This window comes from Notamacropus eugenii, chromosome 4 (genome assembly GCF_028372415.1).
Source record: "Notamacropus eugenii isolate mMacEug1 chromosome 4, mMacEug1.pri_v2, whole genome shotgun sequence".
NCBI lineage: Eukaryota > Metazoa > Chordata > Mammalia > Diprotodontia > Macropodidae > Notamacropus > Notamacropus eugenii.
Genome location: NC_092875.1, coordinates 175,063,063 through 175,079,115, shown reverse-complemented (window position 1 = coordinate 175,079,115; position 16,053 = coordinate 175,063,063). Strand labels below are relative to the sequence as shown.

The window sequence follows — 16,053 nt, the reverse complement described above, 5'->3', positions numbered from 1 at the left end:
TTTTTTAAGTGGAGGAAGCATAGAGAATGTCAGACAATAGGCCTCACAAATTCTTATTACCATGAAAAGGGATATATGTAGTAGGCATTATTACATCTGGGAAAAAATTTACAAACATGTTGCTACTTTCCTTGAGAGCATTTCCTAAGCCACACAATGTTACTGTCCTCAGAAACATTTCTTAAGTTTCAAACACTATGTACTTATGCCGCATGCTACTCCCGCCCCCCTTCTGTGATTTATATTCCCTAGAAAATAGCCTGTTAAAATGATATTTTTGCCTTTCTGATTGCCATCTAAAGGTTTGAGAATAAATAAAAATAAGTTATTTTAAGGAGTATGAGACTTGTTTTCTGTCAGTGCCTATCTCCTTTTTCACATAGCATACATATGAAGGCTTTACTAATATATTGGGAACTCAAAGTAGAAAAGATGTATTCTGGCATATTACTGCCTTTTAATATACTCATAAACAGGGTTGAATGTTTGTGAATGTCAGCAAGAATTAAGAGATTCTAAAGTCAAGCTGCTCTGCTTCCCTACTCAATATTTAACATTTGATATTTCTTTCTTGTTTATTTTAGAGGATTTAATATCAGTATGTTATTTTATGTAGTTAATGATTTACTTGTGGATAAAATTACATACAAGTATGACAGATTCATTACAATGAAGAACCACTATAAACTGAAACTCTACCAACTTGCTGGTAATTATTCTGTCTCTCTGTCTATCCATCCGTACATTCATCCAGACATCTCTCTAATTTCAGAGGAATATTGGCCTTAATTAGAGCTGGATTTGGGATCAGGCCACCTAGATCCAAAGCAGGATCTGCTACTTACTGCCTGAATAAAACCTCAGTCACCCTGTAATTAGGGGGAAACCCTGGATTTAGAATTGAGAATATAGATTTGAATCCTGGATTTGTTGGTTGCTGTAATAACGTTGGCCATCTCATTTTCCTTCACTGGTTCTTGGTTTCCTCATCTATAAAATGGGGTGGCCAGACTAGATAGGTAATCTCCAAGGTCTCTTCCAACTCCAAAACCTATTATCCTGTTGAAGCCCCTCCTTGTATGTCCAAAGAAATAGACAGAAAGCTCCAATATACTAAGTCTAGGTCTATATGTCCAAACACTCCCCTTTGCCTTTATCCCATAGTGAATCATTCATAGCAAACATTTGCCCAGAATTAAGTAAAAATCATTTTATCTGGAGACAACATTCATCATACAAATAGGCAAGATTTAAGGGGTAAATGATAAGTAGCAGCAAGGCCTAGGAGGAGGAAGTGAAAAGGGGATCAATTCAACCTTTCCCAGTGTGGCAGCAAATTCTGTCCAGGCAAGTTACTTCTTAAGTGGGTCAATGAAGCAGACAAGGCTTCAACTAGTCATCACTATGTTAAGTTCCAGGCTGCAGTGTCCTCTTACCATGCACTCAGCTGGCCCCTGGTTCTGGCATGCATTCCCACACCCTTTCCACAGGACCCAAAAGTTATAGGTTCCATGGCCTAACCAATTTTCATCTCCCATAATGTTTCAGTTCTTTTCATCTAGCTGAAAAAAAACCTACACTTCCCTTCAGCCCCCTTATTAATAAGGGGCCACAAAGGGTTACCTGAAATTCAAGGAGATCACTCACCTCAGATTATCCTACACTGTGCACCGGTCTGCTCTGTCCTATTCCCTCAGGAAACCAAGGACATCAAGGCTATATATTTTTCCCCCAACACAAGATTTTTTAAATGATTTTTCCTCCTAACCTTGGTGTGTTTTATAATCCAAGACATTTTATAGCCTGATAAATTAGGTAAGTCAGACTGCCTAGAATCACTTTGTAGTTGCTAGAATCTTTTTTTCTTTTTCTTTTCTTTTTTTTTTCTGGTTCCATAAAGACTAGAATTTGGAGGAAACCTCTCTGGAGATACAATAAGGACTGGAGGTTAGAACTATGACTTTGAAACCCAGCGTCCAGAGGGAGTTGAATCTCAATTCTGTGACATTCTGCCTGACCTTGGTTGGACCACTTAATGTCTCCTGACCCTCAGTTTCTGTGCCTGTGAAATAATGAGCCAGGCACTCTCCTTGCTACCTGTCTCCCCAGGACCTTGGGAGAATTAATGAGCTGATCTCCGTAATATACTGTAAGACTTTTGGAAGATCCTTTCATGTAAAATCTTATTGTTATTGTGAAACATTGCTGATATGCTTTTCCCACATATCATGGAGGGGTTGGGGAGGGGGGTTTCCTGGTCTTCATCTCATTATTATCACCTCATTAGTACATTTCCCCACATATATTTTTGTGTGTCCCTGAAAAATCACATGTATTAATGAAGTTTCACTGAATTATTAATGAGCAAGCACTCAGGACTATTCTTCCAGAATAATAATAAATTTCACAGTCAGTCACAGAATTGGACTATTGGTAGGATTATGCACCCCTGACAAATGTTGTGCTTCAGGAGAGATTCAGATTTAGTCAATCAGTCAATAAGTGTTAATTAACAGCTTACTGTGTGCCAGGAAGTGTGCTAAGCTCTGAAGATACAACAAAAGGGAAAGAACCAGACCCTGTTCTCAAGGACCTCATGATTTAATAGAGACAACACATTATCTTTAGAGTACATAAAAAATGCATGCTGAGTAGATGATGATGATCTGAAAGAAGAAAGCATTAGAAGGTGGAATTTGGGCTAAGTGTAGGATAGAACAACAAAAACTAAGAGATAAAAGTAAAGGGGAAGAGCTTAGCAGTCATGGGAACAGTCAGTGCAGAGAAGTGCCATACTGGCTTCATGACAGAAACATCATTAGCCACACTTTCCTAGATGCAGAGTTAAGCCTTGCCCAAAATTCACAGCCAGAATGTTTCCTGAATGAAAGATACCTAGCAAGGGCAAAGTAATAAAGAGTCATGCTTTTTGTGGTTTTAATTAACAGTTTTAAAATGTACACTCTCTTTTATAAATGCTTTTTAAAAATTAAGAGGCTATACAACTTTCAGTCATGGTTGTTGGGGCTATGCATGGACAGTTGATGTAAAGAGCTTGTATCCTGATTGGATAAAGGATATTACTTAAATGTTCACTGACTGTGGATAAGGGAATCCTAGATTTCTTTTTTTTAAACCACATTAAGAAAATGTTTTCTGTCACTAATTAGCCCAACTCATCTAAAAGAGGTCAGTGTTTTTATCCCTGTTTTATACTTGAGAAAATTTGGAATGAAGTAGGTACATTGACTTGGTTGAGGTCACATTATAAATGCATAGCAGGGTCGTGATTTAAATTGAGAGTTCTAACTCCCATGGCAATACTACAACAATATAAATTTATGTGCCTCTATTAAATCACAAGTCTCTGATTGGTGAATGGTTTTTAAAGACCCTTTCTTCTGTAGTCCTCTGCAATGAGATATTTTATGACCGATGAACTTTTCAAAGGTGAAACTAAGACAGTTCTCAGACGTCCCTCTAGAAGACAAATGAGTTTTCCCCTAACAAAGAAATTAAATTGGAAGCATGATCTATAAACAGAGGAGCGATCTTAACAGATCTATAGTTTGGCCATGCTGAATCATCTGTTTTTATACTATACCAGAAGACATTCATCTCTGAGGAATTAAGGATAAACCCTAATTCTCATCATCAGCTTAGCAGTGCAAAGTCAACCCAGCTCTTTCTTGGATTCCACAGAAGCTGAGTGGGAACCTAAAATGGCCCAAGATTATTGCTTAATAAGGTATTTTTTGTTGTTAAATCATTTCAGTCATGTTCAATTCTTCATGACCCCATTTGGGGTTTTCTTGATAAAGATATTAGTGTAGTTTGCCATTTACTTCTCTAACTCATTTCACAGATGAGGAAAATAGGATTAAGTGATTTGCCCAGGGTCACATGGCTCGGAAGTGGCTGAGGCCAGATTTGAACTCATAAGAATGAGTCTTCCTTATTCCAACCCCCAGTGCTCTATCCACTACACCACCTAGCTGCCCAGTAGGTGGTATTGAATTCCATTGAATTCAACAAGCATTTATTAAGCACTTAAAAATACAAGGCAGTATGTCCGGTATTGGAGGTAGGTGATAAACTATGACACAGTCACACCCTTCAAGAAACTTACAGTAGAATAGGGTAGATAAATCGTGTACATAATCATAACACTAATTACTTTGTAATAAGAAATTATGTTTCTCAGTAGAAGAGTTCTAAATAGAGTGATATTAGAAATTCAAATAGGAAAATTTTTAATGGGGGAGGGTCTTCATGGAAGAGATGTCATTTCAGTTTTGCCTTGAAGGAAGAGAGGGATTTCAAAAGGCTGAAAATGAAGGGAGGCAATTGCCAGCAAGAAAACAAGTTTGTTTTGTTGAGTTGGTTTTTTTTTAAAGCCACTTTCATTGAATCAGTTATATGGTGATTTCAGAACATATCACAGAATTGTAGATTTAGAGCTGAAATGAATCTCAGATGTCATCTGATCTAACCTTCTCTTTTTATAAATGAGGAAACTATGAACTGAAGTGATTTAGCCAAGGTCACACAGGTGATGATCAAACCATATTGTGGTGGAGTCTGGATGCCAGTTGAAGTCTACTGACAGGTATATTTGCCTTCTGCAAATGATTTAACTTGTAGACTAAATAAACCCAAAGGTACCCCGACTGTATTAGAGATCACATGGTATTAGGAAAGGATCTTAGAGCTTTTCTAGTCTACTCATTTTACAGATGAAGAAACTAAGGACAAGAGAATTTAAATGACTGGCACAAATTCCCATAGCCAGATCCTCAGACTCCAAATGTATAGCACATTTCTACTGGTTGATAATTTTTTAATTGCTGGGAATTTTTTTATTTATTAATGTTTTCATTTTTGTGACACACCAGGAAAAAGCTAAAGAATACTACCTACCTGTCTGGTAATTAGAAACAACAATAACCTAAATCTCAAGTGACCATGGACACAGTGACACCAATGCATAGAAATTCTTCCAGACCATTTAACTTAACTTCCTTGCCTAAAGAACTTCCTTGTACATGAGAAGACCACTTATGGTATAGATCATTATTTTAATGAGTTATTTTTGTAGTTTAGATGTTTATGAATTAGTGAAAAGCGACTGCCATTGGCAGTCCCTCTTCATCAATTCATAGACATGAAAATGTATTAAGTTTTTCTGTGATTAATAACTTTTGGTCCCACCGAAAACTTTTACTGAATAAGAGTTTCTCTCCATGGTATCAAAGTCTGGCCAGAGCACCTAGGATATTTCAGAAGCTTTGTATTTTTATGAGCTGAATGCTTTGAAGGAAATTGTCACCAGTCTTGCTTTTATGGACACGTGATTTTTACCTCCTTGGTGGTGTGTCAATATCACATGCTTAAAACTAAAATGTTTGTGCAGTCATAGACCTTTATAGCTGGAAGTAGTTGTGGAAATCATTTATTTCAATCTCCTCATCCTACACAGGCAGTGTCTGAGGCTCAGAGATGATAGGATCCCAAATATAGAGCTGGAGGGCAGGGAGAAGAGGGTTTGAGAGATTATAAAGGCCCACCCCCTCCTCCCATTCTCGATTGGTACTTTAGGAAATGGAAGCCTAGAGAAGCCAGAGATTACACAGGTAGTAACAAAACTAGGATGTGAACCCCAAGTTGTCCAATTCCTCACATCTGTACTTTTTTTGTTGTACTATGTTGCCAAGTTCACACTGCTAGTTCAATATTATTTATTACCTATATTATAAGTAATACTGGTACTATATACCAGGTACTATGCTAGGCCCTGGGGATATGCACACACGTGAATACGCACACATGCACACGCACACAGACACACACATGACCCTTGCCCTCAGGGAGCTCAACTCTGCCCTGGGAAGCAATATGTACACATATAAGTACAAAATATTGATAAAATAAAGTTGTATCACTCTCCCAACTTGTACTCTCAGATCCTGTCCTCCAGAGAGTTGACTAAGATTTAAGAAGTTACTCTGTGAGTTTACATGCCTAAAACTACATGTAACTCATGAGTCTCTATCAACGTGCCACCTCTACTGTTAGCCAAAAGACATAGCTCAGGACAAAGGCATTTATCAAAATTACTTAGCATGAACAATATTAACAAAACATTCCCCTCAGTAGCCTAGGAGGCACTTCTCTCCCCCCACACACACCTCAGAAAAATATACACATACTTGTGAGAAGAGTAGAGAGGCCCACACATGGAACCCATGTGGTCAAGGCGATATATGCCTCCCACACTGTAAGAATCCAGTATTTTTCTCTTCTTATTAAGTCCTTGTGCTGCTTTCCACTGGATTAGCCATTCCTCTGGGCTCCTTTCTTTTTTGGGTGCACCATGCTCATACTAGGCTCTGGTCTTAGCTATCCCTAGCCCCTGTGTCAGCTAAGATTCTGGCTTGAGATGCCATTATGCACTTTGGAACCAATTTGACACCCCTACCCTAGCAGCAAGAGAAGCCTCTTCAGTTCTACTGCCTCTGAATCTCAGCACTGGGCCCACCATCTCCCCAAGTGCAGTGTTGCAGCCTTAGGCATTAAATTCTTTCCTCTCATCAATTCACTTGGCATAACTCTGTTATTGAACTACTGCTATGTTCTTCAGCTGCAAGACCTGATTGCTAAGAGAGGAAGGAAGGGAGGAGGAAGAAATACTTTCCTCATCCCAGAACATTGCTGCACTCTCCAAGTGTCAAAAGGTAAAATTTGAATTCTTTCAGTTCTCCTCTTAAAGGGAGGCTAGCCAACTTTTTCATCTAGGCTACAAGGCATGGGGCTAATCACTGGAAGATCCCTGTGTTTCTCAGTGGCCCATTTCCACTGACCTCCTCTAATTCCATCATTTGGACCAAGTAACTTCTTTCACCTCCTTTATACCTTTCTCTTTACTCCTCTTATTTACAAACAATTATTTTTTGTGGAAGTGCACAAACTACATGGGGAATCAGAAAAGACCTCTGTAATGACAGAGCTGGGCTTTATTAATTCACCTATACCTCCCAGCCCCATTTTTAAAAGTTTGTTTCCTCCCCTCCATGCAAATACTCTAAATAGTTTGGTACTTTCCTTGTAGAAGAGAACTTTTACGGGGACAGAGATCAGAAAAGGTATATTCATTGTAAAAAAAAAAAAAAAAAAAGTTTTTCTTATAAAAATACAATGTAACCAAATGAAGCATTGTTATTAGTGAGTCATCAGTCCAGGACATAGAAATAGTTTAGATAGAATAGTGCTTACCTTTTTTTTTTTTTTTTTTGGCCAAAAACTAAATATTTGATTATGAATACTTCTGCTGGAGAAAACAGAGAGAGAGGATAGAGGGGCTGTGGTCACTGTGGTCACACTTCCCCTTCAGTTAATTTTAACATGATAGCCAAAGTACATAGATTGTCCAGTATCATCTAGGAAAGGCCCAGACTGTGCCAATAATTACTTTGTGGTCCCTAGAATCTTTATTTGGACTTGCTATCTGTAAAGCCAGTGGGAATTATTCATGAGCTTTACTGAGAATTGGCAGACAGTGGGTTTGTCTGTTGTTCTTCGGGATTTGAGAGATAGGTTTAAATTACACTAGCTGAAAGGTGTGAAACCGATTTGGATTTTGAAGATAATGGCATTCTCTCTAACTGGATCCTCCTGTTAGTGTTTTTGCTAACCAAGGCTATTGTTACTTCCCTCCTGTAGACCTGACCAATTGGAAGTTAGGAAAGAACAAACTCAGGTCTTGGAATTTCTGAGTGCTTCAAGCATTTGCAAATAGCTGACTACCTCCTCTGCTAGCTTTACCTGGAACACGAAGAATTTGCCTTTCCCTTTCTTTTCAATAAAGACAAAATCTTGTTTTGGTCTTATTTGCCAATAAACATCTTCCATTTAACCTTGGGTGTTCTCTTATAACACTGTAATTAACAGAAGCCTTGTACAGAAGTAAAAATAATTGTGATCCTATACATATGTATGTATGTATGTATATGTATGTGCGTGTGTGTATTTTTTAAAGGATATTGGTGTGAAAATGAGATAATTAGATAAGTCATTTTGATTTCTGATCAAGACAATTTACTTAGTATAGTCCAGTGCAGAATGTGTCCCCTCTGTTCTTGATGCTTTAGTCATTTTCTTTGTGTGTACGAATATATGCATGTAATATCAAATTATTTTCATGTCCATGTTAACCTACAGAAGCCCATTGATAGTAGAAGCGAATTTCATTTTTAAAAATTCCATGGAATCCCAATTTTTTTGTTGTTGTCATGATGGAGTTCTAATAAAATTAACAAATTACTAGAAATCACATTCCCAGGCTATGTGAGTTGTACATGAAATAGAGTTAGCATATCTTCCCTCTGGATGAAAAGAGTATTTTTTTTCCCATTAGGGAAAAGAGGGAAGTTCTACACATGCACATTTTTCCTGTCCTGTCTCTCCTAATAATTATATTTTTGTATGTAGTGCTATGGTTTAAGAATAGTGGTTTGGTTTGGTTTGGTTTTGTTGAGACTGAGAAGTAAAAGGTGTTTAAGATGTCAAAGGAAAAAGGGAATTAAGAAGTAATTATCACTTGAACATGTACTCTTTGTACCTATGAAGATCGCATCCTTTTGTTTATATCAGTCTTGGTTTTATGATTTACTGTGACCAAAAGAGATTCACCATCTAGTAGTCAACTTTCTGGTAATAAACTGTGCTGAACTTTACTGTCCTTTACTAGAGACTGTCACCAAACTCATACTTAAAGCCTTTCCAGTATAATCATCATGACCCACAAAGCATTGGTATGAGAATTGATTGGAGAACTGAATAATTGATGCTGAAATTCAAGAACTTAGCAATATACCTCGATTCAGGTCACTCTCCATTCATCTACATTATCCCAGATGCAAATACTATAAATAGTTTGGTGCTTTTCCTATAGAAGAGAACTTTTATGGGGACAGAGATCAGAAAAGGCATTCATTGTAAAAAAAAAAAAAAAAAAAAAGTTTTTCCTATAAAAATACATTGTAACCAAATGAAACATTGTCATTAATGAGTCTTCAGTCCAGGATATAGAAATAGTTTAGATGGAATACTGCTTACCTTTTTTTTTGGCCAAAAATTAAATATTTGATTATGAATACTTCTGCTGGAAAAAAAGGGAGAGAGGATAGAGGGACTGTGGTCACTCTGTCCAGTAGCCATAATGGGGAATGGGAAGCTATGCCTACCTACCTAGCATTCTCAGCCCAGGTGCCATGAGATCAGAAGAGCACAGCTGCCTTGTGCCCATTGACAGGGAGAGGCCTCCTTCTTTGCATCATGGGGTCCTTGGACATGTCTGCAGTGATCCAGGTCAGTTCATCTACCTGATGGGCATCTTGTTTCCACAGGTAGAGGTGCTGTCCTCTTCTGGCTGATACTCAGAGTCACATAATAAAAAGAACAGGGTGTGTTTTTTCTTGTTGTCCTTGGGGTCCAGCCTGGTATTTACTTGAATTTGGAGGTCAAAGGTCACAGGGACATATCCTGGACCTACTGCCCCATGCCTAGCAGAAGCAGATTCCCCACATAGATGAAATAATTTTTGATGATATTTAGTACACAAGGATTTTCAGTGGTATGCTTGTATTTGAAAACTTGACTGTTACTGCCCAGAGGGAAATAAATTGCATGCTGAAGTCACAGAATCATAAAATGTTAGAGTAGAAAGGGACTGTAAACCTATAGAAAAAACCTCTCCTACTTATTGATGAAGAAGTGAAGGATCAGAGAGGTAAAGTGTATTATCAGCATCACACAAGTTGTAGGTAGCATAGTCAGTGTTAAACCTAAGTTGTGTGACTCTAAGTCCAACACTCTTTATGTTATCCCAAGTCTCTTCTTCTCTCCTCTCCACTCCCATAGGTCATCCAGAAACACAAATGTCAAGGTAGGGGGAGAAAGAATCTAACTTTTATAGTTGGTTGACTGGTTGGTTGTTGTCCTTCATCTTCGAAGAGGACCAAAATGACATCACCATGATAAAGTGAAGTTTCATTGTGTCCAACTGTTTCTGATCAGACCAATGTGAGCTCGGAATGCTCTACCACAGGTTGGGCACAGATAGTCCTTGTGAATATTTGGGGTAGATACTCCAAATTTGCACATCTTACCTTTATTTGTGCTGTCTGAATTCTACTTTGCTCAAAGAGCACAGCACCCTTTCTGATGTGGGCATGCCATGCTGAGCAATCCTGTACCAGTGTTTCCCATGTTGCACAGTCAAATCCAAAGTTCTTGAGAGAGACTTTGAGAGTGTCCTTGAATCGTTTCTAATGACCACCATGTGATTGCCTGCCCCATGTAAGTTCTCCATAAAATACTGTTTTTGGCAAGCATACATTTGGCATTCGAACACCGTGGTCAGCCCATCAGAGCTGCACTCTCTGAAGCATAGTTTGAATGCTTGGCAGTTTACTTCGAGCAAGGACTTCAGTGTCTGGTACCTTATCCTGCAAGGTGATCCTCAGAATCTTCCTAAGACAGTCCAAATGAAAATGATTCAGTTTCCTGGCATGGCACTGGTAGACTGTCCCATGTTTCACAGGCATACAACAATGAGGTTAGCACAATGGTTCTGTAGACCTTCAGTTTAGTAGTCAGTCTAATACCTCTTCTCTCCCAAACTTTTCTTTGGAACCTCCCAAACACTGAGCTAGCTCTGGCAATGCGTGCATCAACCTCACTGTCAATGTGTACATCCCTGGAAAGTACACTACCAAGGTAAGTGAACTTATCCACAGCATTCAAATCTTCTCTATTTGTTGTAACTGATGGTTCCACATATGTATGGTGGTGGCTGATTGGAGCTTCCATGTTTCCTTGGTGTTAATTATTAGGCCAAAATTAACACAGGCAACAGAGAATTGATCCATATTTTATTGTATCTCAGCTACAGAGCCTACACTGAGTGCATAATCATCTGCAAACAGAAAATCATACACCAACACTCCCTCCACTTTGGTCTTGGCTTGTATTCTTTTCAAATTGAAGAACTTACCATCATTAGTGTGGTAGCATAGCTTGATACTATGTTCATCCTCATTGAAAGCATTTGATAACATGGCTGAAAACATCATGCTAAAAAGCATGGGAGCAAGCACACAACCTGTTTTACTCCATTGGTGACTGGAAAGGCACAATAGCATTGTCCATTATCCAGAACCTGGGCAAACATGCCATCATTAAATTGACGTACAATATTGATGAACTTCTCTGGGCAACCAAATTTTGACATAATTTTCCATAAGCCCTCACGACTAACAGTGTCAGAGGCCTTGGTCAGATCTACAAATGTTGTGTACAGAACTCTGTTCTGCTCCTGACATTTCTCCTGGAGTTGTCAGGCAGCAAACACCATATCGACTGTTCCTCAGCCCTTTCTGAAGCCACACTGCCTCTCAGGTATATGACCATCTTCCAAGTGAAGGATCAGACTATTAAGGAGGACTCTAGCAAGAAACTTGCCCGCAATGATTAAGAGAGAAACCTCCTTGTGATTGTCGCAGGACAATCTATTCCCTTTACCTTTATAGAGATGGACAATGGAGGCATCCTTGAACTCCTGGGGGATAACCTCCTCTTGCCATATAACCTGGGAAATTTCAGTCAGCTTTTGTATGAGCAATGGTCCCCCTACCTTGTAAATCTCAGCTGGAATAGAATCAGCACCAGGTGCTTTGCCACATGAAAGGAGCCTAATGGCCTTCAAAACCTCTTCTACAGTTGGAAGTTCAGCTAAGGAGGGATTGACTTCAACCTAAGGTAAATGGTCAGTGACCTCAGCATTGATTGATGATGGTCTGTTGAGAACACGGTGGAAGTGTTCACTCATTCTCTCTAGGATCATGTCCTTGTCACTAATCAATCTGGCTCCATCAGCACTGAGCAGTTGTGATGCACAGTACGTTTTTGGTCCATAAACAGCTTTCAGGGAATCATAAAAGAACTTTGGATTGTTACTATCAGCATAAAGCTGAATTTCATCTTCCTTCTTACTGAGCCAGGAATCCTGCATCTCTCTAAGCTTTGCTTGTATTTTCTTTTGATGGAATTAAATGCTGCCTTCTTAGAGGTAGATGAACTATCTTGCTGGTAAATCCAGTGGAGGTCACATTTTTCATTTAGCAGCTTCTGAATTTCCCCATCATTTTCATCAAGCCAGTCTTGGTGTTTGTGAGTGTTCTGACCCAGATGAGCAAATGCAATGCGGTACATCAAATCCCTGAAAACTGCCCACTCCTTTTCTGCTCTACTGTTGCCAGCTGTGTGTTGGCTCAACTTTCCCTCCAATTTAGCAACAAACTGTTCAGGCTCAGAGAAGAGCTCTAATTTGTTGACATTGATTCTTCTGGTAGTCATTTTGCCTTGGGGTCGGTGCTTTTGATGAATGTGAATATTTAGCTTGGAAAGGATAAGTCTATGATCAGTCCAGCACTCTGCACCACACATTGGCTTTGTCACTCTCGCATCTTGTCTGTCTCTTCTCCTTACAATCACATAGTCTATTACATGCCAGCATTTGCTGTGAGGGTGCATCCATGAAGTTTTATTTTGTTTAGGTAAACAGAAGATAGTGTTGATGATGAGAAGGTTGTGCAATGCACAAGTCTTCAGCAGTAAATGACCATTGCTGTTGCTGTTTCCAACTCCATTCCTTCCTAGGACTCCCTGCCAAGTCTGGTAGTCTGACCCTACTCTAGCATTAAAGTCACCCAGAATTATAAGCTTTTCCCTCTTTGGCACATTGATGATAAAGGTCTCTAGGTCTTCATAAGATTTTTCTTTGACTTCATCAAGGTTTGTCATGGTGGGACCATAGGCACTGATGATGGTAGCATGGCATTTTCCTGTGAATGGCAATCGCATTGTCATGAGCCTGTCATTCATTCCTTTTGCCAGGCATACCAGCTTGCTGATTAGATTGGTTTTGATTGCAAAATCCACGCCATCTTCATGGCACTCCCCTTCACTGCACCCACGCCAGAAAAAGGTGTATCCAGCTCCAGCTTCAGTAAGCTAGCCTTCATTTGCCAACCTTGTTTCACTCAGGACTGCTATTTGGATGCAATACCTGTTGAGTTCTCTTGCAACAAGAGCAGTTCTTCTTTCAGGACTACTGGATTTTATTTTGTCTGTTAGTGTGCGTACATTCCATGTGCCAATGGTGAGTGGAATCATCTTTGCAGGTGTTTTCATACATTTTGTACATTTTTTTGTATTTTGACCACATAGTAGGATTCCCCTCCTGCCACAGTAATCAGGCCAGGTTTGGGTAAGCAGACAATGTTTAGGGTAAGCAGTACTATCCTTAAAAGGCTGCTCAGACACCCAGGAGGCTGCCGAGTCCCACTGCTGCTTCCAGTGAGAAATGACTCTATGGCCTGGGCCGCCTGTGTGCACGGTTGTGACTACAGCTCCCATTCTATCTGCACCTGCTGCTTCATCACTTGCCTGTCACCCACAGGGCTTTGAACCACAATAGTGAAATGGTATGGGTGATGTCTTTTGATTCATGCGTAAATTGAATTTAAGTGAGGCAGAGTTGCAAGAAGTCTTCAGCCTCACTCTCTCCTCCAGAGTCATCATAGTCCAGTGGCAGGACAGAGTCAAGACGGCTGGCAATGGCTCAGGCTGCAGTGGATGGATGACCTTGTTGTCTTCAGTGTCTAACCAAGCTCTAAGCGTTCCACCTCGCCTGCTTTATCTGCCTTCATGGGCATTGGAACAAATTGTTCTCATCCACCCATTCCACCAGAGGAAGTCTTCACACACACCCCTAACTCACCAATGGGTTTGAGACCCCTTGGTTACCCTCAACCTGATTTGGCCCATCTGCCAAAATGGTTTACCCAGTTGTGGCCACTGCACATGCTGCAGTTTCTTGAAGCCAAAGGTGAGAGTTACATTCCACCTAACATTTATAGTGGGAATCAGGAGAATGATTGAAGTGGTGCTGTGTACCCTAGGGGTTGCACATGGCCCAGAGTAAGAACAATTCCAAAATGGCTATTCATGGTTATATCCCTGATTCCCTTCTGCCCAGTGTCAGTATGTGGTCTCTTGGTGCCTGCCTGCAGCATAGCCCATACACATTATTGACAGCGGTTGTCAGCTCAGTTCTACCAGCTGTTGTATTAACCTCTTGATCCAGCACAGTGCAGATTTGGTTGGTTGCTTTTTATTAAATAACTCTGTGCTGTGAGCTGCTTTATGGAATATACAGTGAGCTACAGGAATTGCCTTGGACTATCACCTAAGAATATCAGAAGTGCCATACACTCAGCCTCTGGTATCCTTCCTGACAATTTCACCAGAAGGTATTTTGTGGGAGGGAATGGATGTCTGCCATTATTTAAAGGGCTAGAATTATAGCCTAAATAAGGTTTCTTAATCTGGAATCCATGAACTTACTTTTTAATATTTTTAAGACTGTATTTCAACATAAATGGTTTCCTTTGTAACCGTGTTTTAAAAGCATCATTCTGAGGTGTCCTTAAATTTTATCAGACTGCCAAAGGAGTCCATAACACAAAAAGGTTAAGAATCCCTGACCTGGAGCATCCTAGCTTTCTTGTGTGAGAAGGAATAGTGTCCTCCATGTCTTAAAACATGAGAAATATTACTTAGAGAATCCCATGTCTTGGGTAACTACTAAGACTTGCTGGAAGGAAGCATGTAAGTGACTAATATATTAGTATAGGCTAGTAAGTGGTATTTCAGTGTGCCTGTTTTAATACCACCATGTTGTAGGTGAACTGGACCCTATTGTGGCTTCCTTGGTTGGCTCCATTAGTGTATGTTTGCCAAAAACTGCCCTGCTTCCTATCCTATCCCCTCCCCACTCCAGCCAAGTAGCTTTTACTGCCTTTACTCTGAGACCTAGTTCTACTCTAAAGACAGGAAATATATTAGAATAAAACCTCCCTCAGGACTTGGCTCACTGTCAGGCTACATTCTTACTACTGGAAGCTGATATTTGTTAAGCAGATCCTTTGCCTAGATCCTGACTACTGATCCCTGAAGCCCTTTGGCCTCGGTTCCTGACCCTTGTGGCCAGTCTTCTATTCTGGCTTCTTGGTGTCAGTTTCACTAGACTTGACCTCTGGCCAACTTCCAAAGCATGCCAGCCTCTTTTCTCTCCTTTCTACTTCTGTCTAGCCATCCTCCCAGCGCCTGCATGACATAAGGAACTCTACCTGCTCAGTGAGAGGCACGAGCCTGGCAAAGAAGCCCCGTCTCCTGACAGAGAGGAGATGTATATGAAATGGAGAAAGAAACCTATTTTGGGACATTACCATTATGTGGACTTGTTTTTACTTGATGATACTTGTTTGTTACAAGGTTTTAGTGAGGTTTTTTTCTTTTCTTTTTCTCAGTATTTAATTAGGGGAAAAAGAGAGGGATGATTAGCAATAGTGATAACAAAAATAAGAGACCTATTGAAACATATTTTAAATGCACAGAAAAGAACAAAAGGAAATAGACAACAAGGACAGTTTTGAAAGTAATGTGTAGCATTTATATTATACTTTTTTAAAAGCATAGTGATGTATGTCTGTAATCTTTTCTACTAGAGAGGTTCAAAGGTTGAAAGTTGGGATTAGAAAAGAGACCATTTATGTTGAAATATAGGTTTAAAAATATTAAAAAAAAAAAAAAAGCAAGTTTATGGACTTCAGATGAAGAAGTCTTATTTAGGCCATAATTCTAGCTTTGGAGTTCTGAGTTGTAGTGAGGTGCCACTGGCTAAGCTCAGCAGCAGGAGGGGGAACCCTGCTGCCAGACTGTCTAAGGAAGAATCCCTGGCTCAGCATTGGAGCTATCTTCTGTGAGAGGGCACTGTGTTCTGTGGAAGCTGGGATTCTAAACAGGAGTTAGTATACAACACTTTTCTTCCCAACCTCTGGTTTCTATCGAGGGCAATGCCCTCCTTCTAGTCACAGCATAATCGTGGTCCTCCACTTGTAACACTCCCTTACCACACATCCAAAGAGTCGC

General features: G+C 39.8%; 1 protein-coding gene across 3 annotated transcripts in view; it reads left to right on the top strand.

Annotated features, from left to right (window-relative positions):
• Positions 1-16,053, top strand: part of LYRM4 (LYR motif containing 4) — a 211,744-nt gene that overhangs the window by 158,309 nt on the left and 37,382 nt on the right. Inside the window, exons 3-4 of one of the 3 annotated variants that reach the window (XM_072603735.1) lie at positions 6,641-6,734; positions 7,720-8,732. The exons of the other annotated variants lie outside the window; for them this stretch is intronic. Coding sequence (XP_072459836.1) covers positions 6,641-6,734; positions 7,720-7,772 — 147 coding nt within the window. The 3' untranslated portion in view covers positions 7,773-8,732. Of the gene's footprint in view, positions 1-6,640; positions 6,735-7,719; positions 8,733-16,053 lie in introns of those variants that run through there. 3 annotated transcript variants of the gene reach the window in all.